We start from the raw sequence: 13,945 nt of genomic DNA on the forward strand, positions 1-13,945 counted from the left end.
AGAGTTCAGTGTTATGGCCACTTCTTTTTAAGTTTTATGTTAATGATTTGGATTGCAGAATAAATGGCTTTGTGGCAATGTTTGGAGACAATGCAAAGAAAGGTAGAGAGCAGATAGTGGGGAGAAAATGGAGAGGCTGCAGAGAGACTTGGATAGATGAGGAGAATGGGCAAAGAAGTGACAAATTTTAAACTTAGACATAGTTAGTCCACAACTTACAGCTGAAAAGGGGACAGAAAAGGATTGGTTGTAACTTGCATTGGTTGTAAGTCAGGGAACAGGGCCTGCAAGGAAAGGGGACCTCAGGCTGCTGACGGGGAGCGGGGACCACTGTATGCAGTACTTTTAATACAAAATATGTACTTGTACAGTAGTTTTAATAAAAAAAATTTTTTAATTTGGCCATACGTGCGGGTGAACATAACTCACTTAGGTCGGAAGTTGAGGACTACCTTTTGGCCTAAAGGCCCTTGATGCCCAATTAACCTTCAACCTTTTGCATTTCAGCCTTAAAAGCCACTGCAGAACTCGATCTGAGTTCTCTCTCTCTCTCTCTCTCTCAGAGAAGTCCTGTTTGGTCTTTTCCTCTCTCTCTGCTTGTCAAAACCAGAAGCTCTTACAGGGCGAACCTAATCCTTGAAAGATCTTTATTAGCACTTACAGCCTGGACTGTTTACTTGCACCCACTTTTTAAAATTCCTTCCAGAAAAGTCCCATTGTTTTTTGCAAAGCCATTGGTGCCTGCATGACTGGCCTCAGCCAAGCTCTTGCATTTTAAATGAGATGTGAAGTGTAACTCTATTTGAGGTGACCAACATTAAAACCGGCACAATCTATCTCTTTTTAAAAATATATTTAAATATAATATAACCATAACAAACTATAGAACATTACAGCACAGAAACAAACCTCTTCAAATATTCTAGTTTGTGCCGTGTGATCATATTTTATTTAGAAACCACACCTTAGGGTTAACACAGGCTGAAAACGTTTTATATCAACTCCTTTTCACAGCAAAACTATCCACAGCTTTAGGGCAGATAGAAGGCACCATCAAGTAGGAACTACAAAACAAAGTTAATGGTTTGGAAGAACAATGTTATTTCAGGAAGAAAGACCAGATGGGACATTTACAAGTCATATGATTATGAGCCATGTTTTGGGAAAATGAAACAGAAAAGATTTCAGTATTTATCAAGCAAGGCACTTGAAAAAGCAAGATCAATTAATAAGTAACCAGAGATCTGCAAGAGACAGAAATGAACTGGCTTTAGTGAAATGGACACTTCTGCTGTCTCTCTTTGCAGGGAAAAATAATGATAAACTGTAACCATTGTAATGGTCATTTTTTTTACCCATATTTGGGTAAAGGAAGCAGGATCATTCTTGCATTTGGATCATGACCATTCTGATGGTCATTTCATCTGACCCTTCCCTGGGTCTTGGAAGCATTGTGGAATTCACACATATCATTTCCCCTATGCAAGGAAAAAAGGAGTTGTGAGATCCATTCATATGAAAAGACATTTCTCTGGAAGCAACTTGACAAGGATTCATGAGTTAAAATAGTCTGATGACTGTGTCTCACCTACTTCATAATTACTTCTGAACATCAGTTTAAAAGTTATGAGTTTCAACAGAGGATTTCTAAGACTAAACTTTAGGAATTGACTTTCCATAATTGTGCCTAAACTATAATGGTTTGGGTAATCCACACACACACACATACACATAGGTATATTTGCGCATAGTTGGGGTTAAGTTTAGATTTTAGTTAAATTGTCCCCACCACTTTCTGTGTGAAGAATTTCCCCCTCATGTTCCACATAAACTTTTCACTCTTAACCCATGTCCTCTGGTTTGTGTCTCACCTACCCTCAGTGGAAAAATTTTAAATATCTCTATCAAATATCTCCTCATTCTTCTACACTCCAGGGAATAAGTCCTAACCTGTTTCACTTTTCCCTGTAATTCAGTTCCTGATCCGGGCAACATCTTAGTAATTCTTCTCTGTACTCTTTCTAACAGTGATATCTTTCCTGTAGTTAGGTGACCAAAACTGCACACAATACTCCAAATTTGGCCTCACCGATGTCTTATACAAAATTACCATAACATCCCAGCTCCTCTACTCAATAACTTGATTTATGAAGGCCTTTATGCCAAAAGCTCTCTTTCCAACCCTATCCACTTGTGACACTACTTTCAGGGAATGATGTATCTGTATTCCCAGATCCCTCTGTTCTACCACACTCCTCAGTGCCCGACCTTTTACCGTGTACATCCTTTCTTGGTTTGTCCTTCCAAAATGCAACACCTCACACTTGTCTGCATTAAATTCCATCTGCCACTTTTCAGCCTATTTTTCCTACTGGTTCAGATCTTTGAAAACCTTCTTCGCTGTCCACAACACCTCTAATCTTAGTGTCATCTGCAAACTTGCTGATCCAATTGACCACATTATTATCCAGATCATTGATATAGATGACAAACAACAATGGTCTAAGTACCAACCCCTGAGGAACACCACCCGTCACAGGGCTCTTGTCTGAGAAACAATCGTCCGCCACTACTCTCTGGCTTCTCCCATCCAACCATTGTCAAATCCATTTCACTACTTAACGATGAATACCTAGCGTCTTCCTGACCAATCTCACATGTCAAAAGCCTGTAAACAACATCCACAGCCTTCGTCAACTTTCCTGGTAACCTCTGTGAGAAACTCTAGAAGATTGATTAAACTTGACCTCCCATGCACAAAGCTAAGTTGACTATCCCTAATCAGTCCATGGGCATCCAAATAATAGTACAACTTCGATTATACAAAATCAGATTATCCAAAATTCTCAGGTATCCAAATTTATTTTGGACCAGGAAGAGATGTCTGTTCAGTTCTGAAATTTTTTTTGGATAAAAAAAAACTTTGGATAATTGAGAATATCCAAAGCAATCAGAAATCCTCAGTTGTCCAAAAACTTTTCGGAGCCAAACTGATGTCACAGGATGAAAAAATGTAAAACCCAGCATGTTCATGTGCGTCTCTGAGCCACCATTTTGATTCCAATGGAGCACTTGAGGGTAAAGTGTCTGTAGCTCTGTAGATGTGACTGAAAATAAAACGAGGAAATGTTTATGTCTGTCCATACAACAGAAAGTGAAGCTGTTGCAGAAACTGGACAGTGGTCTGAGTGTAAAAGGACTCAGAGTATGGAGTCTTGTTTTGTTCAGGTTGTTTTTGGTGAGAATTAAACATGCTTAAAAAGCCTTCCCTTGTTGTTTGTTGTTAAAAATCATTTTCTGTTGCTATTGGGCTGTTTTTGAAAAATGACCAGTTATCTGAAAATATCATTTATCAGAAGTAGGTCCAGTCCCGACCATTTCAGATAGTCCAATCTCTTAGATCACCTTCCAATAATTTACCTACAATTTTCAGGATTACTTTCAGAGCCTTTTTTAAACAACAAGACAATAGGAGCTAACCTTCAATCCTCTGGACATTTTAAATATTTTGTGTTCTGAGCCCAGAGGACCCCAAAACCCAGTAGCAATAGATAGTCACCAAGACAAATGTTTACTTGAACAAAAGTTGCTTTTCATCATCTTTGAACATGAAAACAGAATCACACTTTAACTTATCACTATTAACTAACCTAACTTAACCCCCTTCTAATTCTAAGCACGTGTGTATGTAATGTATGTGTGAGTTCAGAAAGGTTCTTTGATTCACTCTTACTTTGGTTCAATCTTACTTCTCATTTCTCTGGTTGCAGGCAATTCTTATACTGTGAACAGAATTTAACATTTATGAAGTTTACCAGGCTTTGGTGCTTGAAAAGTAAATGGTTACCGTGCAGGAAGGTTCTTGTTGGCTTTCAGAGAGAGATTTGTTGTTCGCTGGACACCCACAATTGATTCCTTGTAACCAGCCACTTCAGTGTCTTGCCAAAGAAACTTGCCCCCTCAGGGTTCTCCAGATGATAACCTCTTTCTTTCAGGTCACCACAGAGTTCCTTTTTATTTCTCTTATTCCAAGTGAAACATTAGGCAACCAGTCCTCTCCTCTTTCATGAACCACAAGGGCTTTGACTAGGTTGAACTAAGCACTCACAACGCATCTTCCAAATGGGGTTTTGCACAAGCTTGCCAGCTTGTCCTGTTCCAGGTTCCAGTCCCAGCTGCTGCTGCTGACTCTGAAACTGCAGAACTGAATTCTCTCTCTCTCTCTCTCTCTCTCTCTCTCTCTCTCTCTCTCTCTCTCTCTGTGTCAGAGATAAAAACCTGTTTTACTCTCTCTGCTTGCAAAACCACATGACCTTCTTCCTGATTTCTTTCTCTTTTTTTTAAACTTTATTTAAGATTTTATAACATGAATAACATATAGGATTACATTTAAAAAAATTAAGAACAAAATAATAAAATTACAATTCAATATCAGTAATCTAAATAAACTACACCCTCCCCAGTAATTATTACACATTAATAACCCAACTCAAATTAGTCCAACCCCCCTTTCCCCCAAAATAAAGAGTGAAGAATTAATAAAGTTAATAATATGTGAGAAAAAAACCCACTTACAAAAAAAAACATAACCGATTAAAATACTAACAAAAAGAAAAGTAATTAATACTAAGATATCAGACTTAAAAAACATATTTAAATCAAACTTAAATGCATATATTTAACAAATGGAGTTAAGATTAAACATATATTTAACTCAAATTTAATATAAAACATTAGTAAAGTTAGTAACATTATCTATCAAAAATTCTTAAACAATAATTAATTCTTAAAAAAAATTGTAGCATAAAAAAAAGATGAAAAAAAACTTTCTCTATAGAGATAAATGTTCACCAAATATCAACTAACTTCACATCTATCATCATATTAGTCACATAACCACATCTTAAACCAAAATTCAAACCTCATTAAGCATTGTACAATTCCATTTTAGTACTCTTCCACCATTTTTCCCTTTTACTCTTGAATAGTTATCCAATAAAAGCTCCAATACCACATTTAAATATCCCCAATCATTACGTTAAAATTCAGATATCCAAATAATAAAAACACATCTACAATGAAATCTATATCTTCAACAAATGGAGCATAAACCACAAACAAAATTCAAGCCTCATTAACAATTGTACAATTCAATTTATAACTTTCACCATTATTCCCTTCATTCTATAACTAAAATAGCAAAATAATATACACCAGAGTTACCACTCCTTCACCTTAAAGTTAAAGAAAAAATATAAAAAAAACTTATCCATCCCATTCACATTTAAATTTCAGATATTCCTTATCTACGAATAAACTTTACAAAAAAAACCACATCAATTTTTAGTTTTTTAACAATCAAATACTTTCTTATGCTTTTTTTTTATATTTAAACAAAAAAAAAACCCTTCACTCTTTAATCTAATAATACAAAAGAAAAAGAAAAAAAACGGGTAGGAGGTTAAAAATACCCCCCCCCCCCGCGTCTAAACCACGCAATGCGGTGACTCCCAAAAAAAAAATGGGTGTGAGATAACTCACACGTAGCAGATAACTTTCAGGAAATAGTGCCTATCCAGTTCTCTCCCCCAACTCTCACTTCATCTTCAACTAACTTCATCATTATTTAATATCCCTTTTTTTAAAAAAAAAACATTAAAAAAAAGGACATCTCTTCTTTTAATCAGCTCCAACTGCCGAGTCACCATTACAACCATTCCTTCTTAGAGCACGGCTCTTTTCTTCCATCTCTTGTCTCCTTAGAGATCGCGGCAGACTATGTCTCTGTTGAAACTGAGTGATTGGCAGCTCTTGACCAAATGCTATAGCTTCCTTTGGAGAATCAAAGAACTTTGATTGGTAACCATCTTGGAAAACCTTCAAAACAGCTGGATATCTAAAGGTTGCCTTGTAACCTTTCTTCCACAACAACTCTTTAGCAGGATTGAATTCCCGTCGTTGGAACATAACTTCTTGACTCAAATCCGCATAGAAGAAAACTCGATTATTTTGAATCATCAAGGTGATTTTCTCTGTTGTGCATTTCTAATAGCCACTCGTAAAATTATTTCTCTGTCATAATAATTCAAGCAACGAACCAAAACAGGTCTTGGACTTTGACCTGAAATAGGTCTTCTACGCAAGGCTCTGTGAGCACATTCCAGTATTATACCTTCCAGGAAATGTTCTTGACCCAGCACCTGCAGAATCCATTCAGTAAAATATTTTCTTGGGTCTGGTCCCTCCATACCTTCCGGCAAACAAATAATCTTTATATTGTTCCGTCTGGATTGGTTTTCCAAATAATCAATCTTTTTCACCAAATTTTTATTTTGAGTTTGTAAGTCTTCGACCATTTTGGTCACATCAAAAACTTGATCCCCTATTTCGTCTATATCTTCTTCACACGAATTAAATTTATCTCTCACTTCAAGCTTAAGAGCTCCAAACTCAGCCATCTGTTGAGAATGTATTTTCACCAGAGTATTAAACCTAGTACCAAGTTTAGTCATAATCTTGGATAATCCCTGCATTGTATAAGATAATTTAGATTCAAGATTCACAAAAATCTTTTCAATTGGAAGAGATTTTGGCTCAACATTCCTGCTTCTTCTGCATAACCAAAGGATCTTCTGTTCCTTCCTTCATTCTGGTTGCCTTCCTTTTAGTATGACTCCGTGTGAAAACCCCAGCCACAGCCTCTCCAGCAGTGACTGGAGGACGCTGGCCGGGGTTTTCCCTAGTCCATAATGTATTAAGTTCTCCCAGTACATCGTTGTATAGGTTTTTTCTATCTCAAGAGATGCAGTTTGCAGCGCCACCTCTACAGTTGACCAATGCCTCTTTGTTCTAAAGGCTGTTTGGCACCCTCTTTAAGGGGGTCTACCGATGTAACATAGAGCTCTACATCCGAACACTGTTCCTCTCTCCTGGGATCCATTTCACGCTGAGTCCCGGTGTCTTTCCTGTAGGTAGGCTCCAAAACTTGAACTTTTGGAAAATGTAGTTTTTTGATGATCTGTTGTCATTTTTTTTTTGCTCTTTTCCACCAATTGTACCATCATAAGTTAAATTAACAGCACTGAAATTATCTAAACTTTTAAAGAATTTTAACGGGCATTTCTAGACAAAACAATAAGATAGAGTCAGGAGAGGACTGGAAGGCACGTCTGATCCTTACGCCATCTTGCCACACCCCCCCCTGATTTCTTTCTCAAGGGTTTTCTTGCATTTTCATACTCCTCAAGTACCTCATTTGCTCCATGTTGCCTATACCTGTTACACACTTCTCTCTTCTTCTGAACCAGATCCCCAATATCCCTCAAAAATCAAGGTTCTATATACCTTCTATCCTTGCCTTTGATCCTGACAGGAACATACAAACTCTGTACTCTTAAAATTTTACCTTTGAAGTCCATAGGACCATAGAACATTACAGCACTGAAAAACAGACCAATTCACCCTTCCATACTGAGCTAACCAATAAAACTAACTAGTTGCACTGACCTACTCTTGTTCCAAAACCCTCCAGACCACTCCTATCCATGTATTTATCCAATTTATTTTTAAACTCAAATTGAATCTGCATTACTACATCAGATGGCAGCTCATTCCACACTCCTACCACTCTCTGAGGGAAAAACTTTCCCCTAATATTTCCCTTTCACCCTCAAGCTATAACCTCTCGTATTCATTTCCCCCAATCTAAGTGGAAACATCCTACTCACATCTACTCTGTCTCTACCCCTCACAATCTTATAAACCTCTATCAAGTCTCCCCTCATTCTGCTTTATTCCAAGGAGTATAGTCCTAATTTTTCCCGGTAACTCAACTCTTGAAGGCCCAGCAACATCTTAATAAATATTCTCTGTACTCTTTCAATGTTATTCATAATTTTCCTGCTGCTGGGTGACCAGAACTCCACACAATATTCTAAGTGTGGCCTCACCAATGACTTAAATAACTTCAGCTTCCTCCACTTACCTCGCACATCCTTGCCCGAAATCCATTTTCTTTTCCTCAAAATTGGCTTTTCTCCAATTTAGAATCTCAGCCCGAAGCCTAAACTTTCCTTTTCCATAATTAACTTGGAAAATAATGGCATTAGGATTGCTGGATCCAAAATGTTTGTCTACACATACTTCTGTCACCTGTCCTGTCTTGTTCCCTAATAGAACATCTAGTATTGCACTTACTCTAGTTGGTACCTCGATATATTGATTTAGAAAACTTTCTTGAACATATTTGACAAACTCCAAGTCTTTTACAGTATGGGAGTCCCAGTCAATATGTGGAAAATTCAAATATCCAACTATCACAACTTTATGGTTTCTGCAGCCGTCTGCTATCTCTCTACAGATTTGCTCCTCCAATTCTCATTGACTACTGTCTGGTCTATAATACAACCCCATGAGTGTGGTCATACTTTTCCCGTTCCTCAGCTCCACTTGTATAGCCTCAATAGACAAGCCCTCTGGTCTGTCCTGGCTGAGCACAGATGTGATATTATCCCTGATGAGCAATGCCACTCCTCCTCTTTTTATCCCCCTATTCTATCACGTCTAAAGCAATGGAAGCCCAGATCATTGAGCTGCCAGTCCTGCCCCTCCTGCATCCAAGTTTCACTAATGACCACAATTTCATAGTTCCACATGCTAATCCATGTTCTAAGAGTATTTTGTACAATACTCCTTGCATTGAAACAGATGCACGTGAGAACATTTCCACCACATTCAACCTGTTGACTTCTAAAGCTGCATGCAATTTTCACATCATCTTTTCCCTGACCCTAACCCTAACCCACTCCTCTATCTGCTCTGGCACTCTGGTTCCCCTCCTCCTAGTTTAAACCCACCGGAGCAGCACTAACAAAGCTTCCCACCTACATATTAGTTCCCCTCCAGTTCATATGCAACTGTCCCATCAGAACAGGACCCACCTTCCCTGGAAGAGAGTCCAATGATCCAAAAACCTGGAGCCCTCTTTCCTACACCATGTCTTTGGCCACGTGTTACACTGCATTATCCTCCCATTTCTAACCTCACTAGCATGTGGGTAGCAATCCTGAGATTACTACCCTGGAAGTCCTATTCTTCAGCTTATTGCCTAACTCCCTGAACTCTCCTTGCAGGATCTCCTCACCCTTCCTACCCACGTCGTTGGTCCCTATATGGAACACAACATCTGGCTGCTTACCCTCCCTCCTGAGAATGTCGTGAACGAAACGATATATCTCTGATGCTAGCACCAAGGAGGCAACATACCATCCTTTATACTCAATCTCTTCCACAGAACCTTTTATCTGTCCCCCTAACTATGGAATCCCCTATCACTACAGCTCACTTCTACTCCCTCCCCTTCTTAGCCACAGGACCGGACTCAGTGACAGATCCCTGATTTCTGTGGCTTGCCCCTTGTAGGTCATTTCTCCCTCCCCCACCCCCCAACAGTATCAAAAATAGTGTAACCCAACTCAATTGGTGGGGCATATTTTGTTTGGGTGCCAGCCTACATTTTTTCATACTTTGATGAAGGGCTCAAGCCCAAAATGTTGGTTATGTGTCTACCTTTGCTATATAGAGTACAGTGTTTAACATGCTGAGTTTCTCCAGCTTGGTGTTTATATTTCAACCACAGTGTCTGCAAATTATCATGTTTTATCTCTGAAAGATATTTCATTTTTTTCCCCTCAATTCAGGGAGCAAATGAATGCAAAATGTATTTGAGGCATATTAGCTTTTATTCCAACAAAACACGTTATTGCAGGTCTCTCCAAGCTCATGGAAGCAACTGAATCAGTGGCTCGTCTTGCAGAAGAACTGGCAAGAAAAGAAAAGGAACTGGCAGTGGCATCTCGCAATGCTGATAAGGTTCGTGTTGAATTCACATGTACTTTTCAAGAAACATCATTAATTAACCACGATATCTAAAAGGACTGTGAAACAGAGTAGAATGAATAAGAATTTAAACAACTGTTATAAGATAATAACAGTTAAAGCATTAATTTATTAAATTACAGGTTGTACCTCTCTTATCCAGCACTCTGTGGTTTGGCATCTCCCTTGGACCGGCACGTTTGAATCTGCTGCCATTAATACACTCCTTATAGATAGCGTGGGACTTGAACCCCGGTCCCGATTGCTAGCACTGTAAAGGTGTTGCGTTAACTGCTACATTAACCATGCCACCCCACAGTGTTATTTCCTGTCTTAAGCTTTGTTCTACCTTTGGGGGTCAATTTCTGTTTTCCGGCAATGGCCAGGTCCCAATGTTGCCATATAAAAGAGGTACATTGTCAAATTCTTGCTGCTTAATATCCAGTGAATAAATTGCAGATGTTCAAATTGCATGACCATACTTGTTTATTCCTAAAAACTCGACACTAATTCAGATAAGTAGCCTTTCTGAAAACATGAAGTGAAATTGACTGTGTACAATACTTCCAGAAAAAGGCAGCATGGTTCGTGTAACAGTTGGAGCAATGCTGTTCCAGTGCCAGTGACCAGAGTACGGATCTGGTGCTTTCTGTAAGGAGTTTGTGCGTTCTCCTCTGCATGGGATTCTTCCAGATGCTCCAGTTTTCTCTTACTGTTCAAAACGTACCGCGGGTGTAGGTCAATTGGGTTATATTTTTTAAAACAGGTAAATAGGTTATGCATACATATAATTCTGTTCATGACTTAACTTTGCTCTAAAACCACACATTATCGCTTGGCGTAGTGGTCAGCACAACTCTTTTACAGCGCCAGCGATTGGGATTGGACAGAGGTTCAAATCCCGTACTGTCTGTAAGGAGTTTGTACGTTCTCCCCATGTCTGCATGGGGTTTTCCCCGGGGGGCCAGTTTCCTCCCACTGCTCAAAAGCGAACCGGGGATGTCGAGTAATGGGGAGTAAATTGGGCCAAAATGGCTGTTACTGTGTTGTATGTATATATTTTAAAAATTAAAATTATCAATGTTTTATATCTATAATGATATCACAACAAAGATATACTTTGCTCTAAAAATATATGGATTTTACGTGGGGAAATGTGAAGTCATGCACTTCACGAATAGAAGAATCAAAAGGAAGATTATTGAACACAGAATGTTACAGCACAGTACAGATCCCTTGACAACCCACATATACATAATATGGGTTAAAGATAACCCTGGCCATCAGCCTCCAGATACTGCTGAGGAGGTTGTGGCAGGGGTTTCCACACGTAGTCATACGATAAGAAAAGAAGTTAAACCAAAGGAAATAGAAGACCCTTTGGCTACACAGAAACAGCAAGATCCTACTGTGCCTGAATCTATTCCAGTAGATATGCTTATTAAGAATCTTGAATCTAAGTTATCCTCAACAATAAAAGAAATAGGTAAGGCTTTAGTTCAGGTTAATACAAAGCTTAATACTTTGGTGGACATTAATACTCAACAGATGGTTGATTATGGAGCCTTTAAGCTTGAAACGAGTGAAAGACTTGATGGTTGTGATCAAGGCATAGTCGAGATACGGGACCAAATACAAGATGTAAATAAAACAATTGAAATTTTACAAATTCAGAATAAAAATTTGGTGAAAAAGGTTGATTATTTGGAGAATCAATCTAGACGGAATAATATAAAAATTGTTGGTTTGCCAGAAGATATGGAAGGATCAGATCCAAGAAAATTCTTCACTGAATGGATTCCACAAGTGTTAGGACAAGATAAGTTTCCGGAAGGCTTAATATTGGAACGTGCTCATAGAGCTTTGAGAAGAAAGCCTTTTCCAGGACAAAATCCAAGACCTGTTTTGGTTCGTTGTTTAAATTATTATGATAGAGAGATAATTTTGCGTGTGGCTATAAGAAATGCACAACAAAGAGGATCTCCTTTGATGGTTCAGAACAATCGTGTTTTTTTTTCTATCCGGATTTGAGTCAAGAAGTTATGTCTCAACGACATGAATTTAATCCTGTGAAAGAAGTGTTGTGGAAAAAAAGGATATAAAGCAACATTTAGATATCCTGCAGTATTGAAGATCTTTCAAGATGGTTATCAACCAAAATTTTTTGGTAATCCTAAGAGAGCTATGGACTTTGCTCAATTACTGCCAATTACACAATTTCAGGAACGACGTAGTCCACCTCAGTCTCCAAGGAGAGTGGAGACGCAAGATGGGAACCGAATTCCAAGAAGAAATGGAAGCAATGGTGGTCGGAGTGACAAAGTTGATTAAAAATTTTTTTTTTTCTTAAGAAGATTTCAGATAATGATGATAGTTTAATGTGAAACGGGAGTTGGGAGAGGGAGCTGGGTGGGCATCATTTTCCAGAAGTCATCAGCTACGTGTGAGTTATCTCACACCCAATATTTTGTGGGAGTTACCGCATTGAACAGTTGAAACAGGAGGAGGTGGTTGTTACCTCCTACCTGTTCTTTTTTTTTATCAATTTTTGGATTAAGGAGTGAAGTTTTTTTAATTATTTTAAATTTTTTTTGTAGTTTTAGGAGGGGATAAGGGAAAAGGGTGTTTTTTTTCTTTTTTCTTTTTTTTCTCTCCTCTTTTTCTTTGTGTTATTGTAAGTAATGTCTCAACTTAAGTTTGCCTCTCTTAATGTTCAGGGTTTAAATAATCCTATTAAGCGTAAGAAAGTACTTGCTTACTTAAAAAAATTAAAAGTTGATGTGGCTTTTTTGCAGGAAACTCATTTAACAGATAAGGAACATTTGAAACTTAAACGTGAATGGGTTGGACAAGTTTTTTATTCTTCATTTAATTCAAAGGTGAAAGGAGTGGCAATTCTGGTGCATAAGAATCTACCATTTCAGTTACAGAACGAAGAGAAAAATGGAGGAAGATTATTAAAATTGAATTGTACAATTCTTAATGAAACTTGGACTTTGCTTGATGTTTATGCTCCAAATGTTGAAGATACAGCTTTTATTGTAGGTGTGTCTTTATTACTTGGACAAACAAATTCCAATGTGATGATTGGGGGAGATTTAAATGTGGTATTGGAGCCTTTATTGGACAAGTATCCAAGAGTAATTAAGAAATCAAAGATGGCAGTACAAGTGACTAATATGATGAAAGATTTGAATTTAGTTGATATTTGGCGAAGACTTAATCCTACAGAGAAAGATTTCTCTTTTTATTCTTCACGTCATAATTCCTTTTCAAGAATTTATTATTTTTTAATTTCAACACATTTGCAGGATAAGGTTATATCTGTGGATTATAAGGCAAGGTTGCTTTCAGGTCATTCATTATTATTATTAGAATATCAGAGTTCACAAGATGTTCAGAGAACCCCAGGATGGAGATTTAACACTATGTTATTACAAAAACCGGAATTTATTAGTTATTTAAAAAAACAAATTGAGGATTTTATTAATAATAATGCTAATTCTGTTTCTAGTCATTTTGTTTTATGGGATGCAATGAAAGCTTTTTTACAAGGTCAAATTATTAGTTATGCATCTAAAGTAAAGAAAGAGAGAATTAGAGAGATTGAAGATTTAGAGAAAAAGATAATTGTTAGTGAAAAAGAATTTCAAAAAAATGCTACTGAAATGCAAAAGAATCAGTTAACTAATTTAAAATTAAAGTATAATGAATTACAAACATATCGGTTTGAATGTTTAATGAATCGAACTAAACATAAGTTTTATGAATGGGGTGAGAAAGCTCATAAAGTTTTATCATGGCAGTTAAAAAAAGAACAATTATCTAGGATTATACCAGCAATTAGAAAAAAATCGGGTATTACTTTTAGACAAAAAAATTAATGAGGAATTTTGTAATTTTTATAAAAAACTCTATACATCTGAGTGTAAAAATGTAAATGAAGATGCAATAGATTCTTTTTTGAAAAATATTAATTTGCCACAGTTGAATCAAGAAGATAGACAAGAGTTGGATAAATCTTTTACAGAGAATGAAATTGAAATGGCTATAAGAGATATGCCAAATG

General features: G+C 37.4%; 1 protein-coding gene across 1 annotated transcript in view; it reads left to right on the forward strand.

Moving 5' to 3' along the window:
* Positions 1-13,945, forward strand: part of LOC138737388 (dynein axonemal heavy chain 8-like) — a 397,732-nt gene that overhangs the window by 193,693 nt on the left and 190,094 nt on the right. The window contains exon 22 of the mRNA XM_069888135.1: positions 9,767-9,870. Within this exon, the coding sequence (XP_069744236.1) occupies positions 9,767-9,870 (104 nt within the window). The remainder of the gene's footprint in view (positions 1-9,766; positions 9,871-13,945) is intronic.

This window comes from Narcine bancroftii, chromosome 6, assembly GCF_036971445.1.
Source record: "Narcine bancroftii isolate sNarBan1 chromosome 6, sNarBan1.hap1, whole genome shotgun sequence".
Classification (NCBI taxonomy): Eukaryota; Metazoa; Chordata; class Chondrichthyes; order Torpediniformes; family Narcinidae; genus Narcine; species Narcine bancroftii.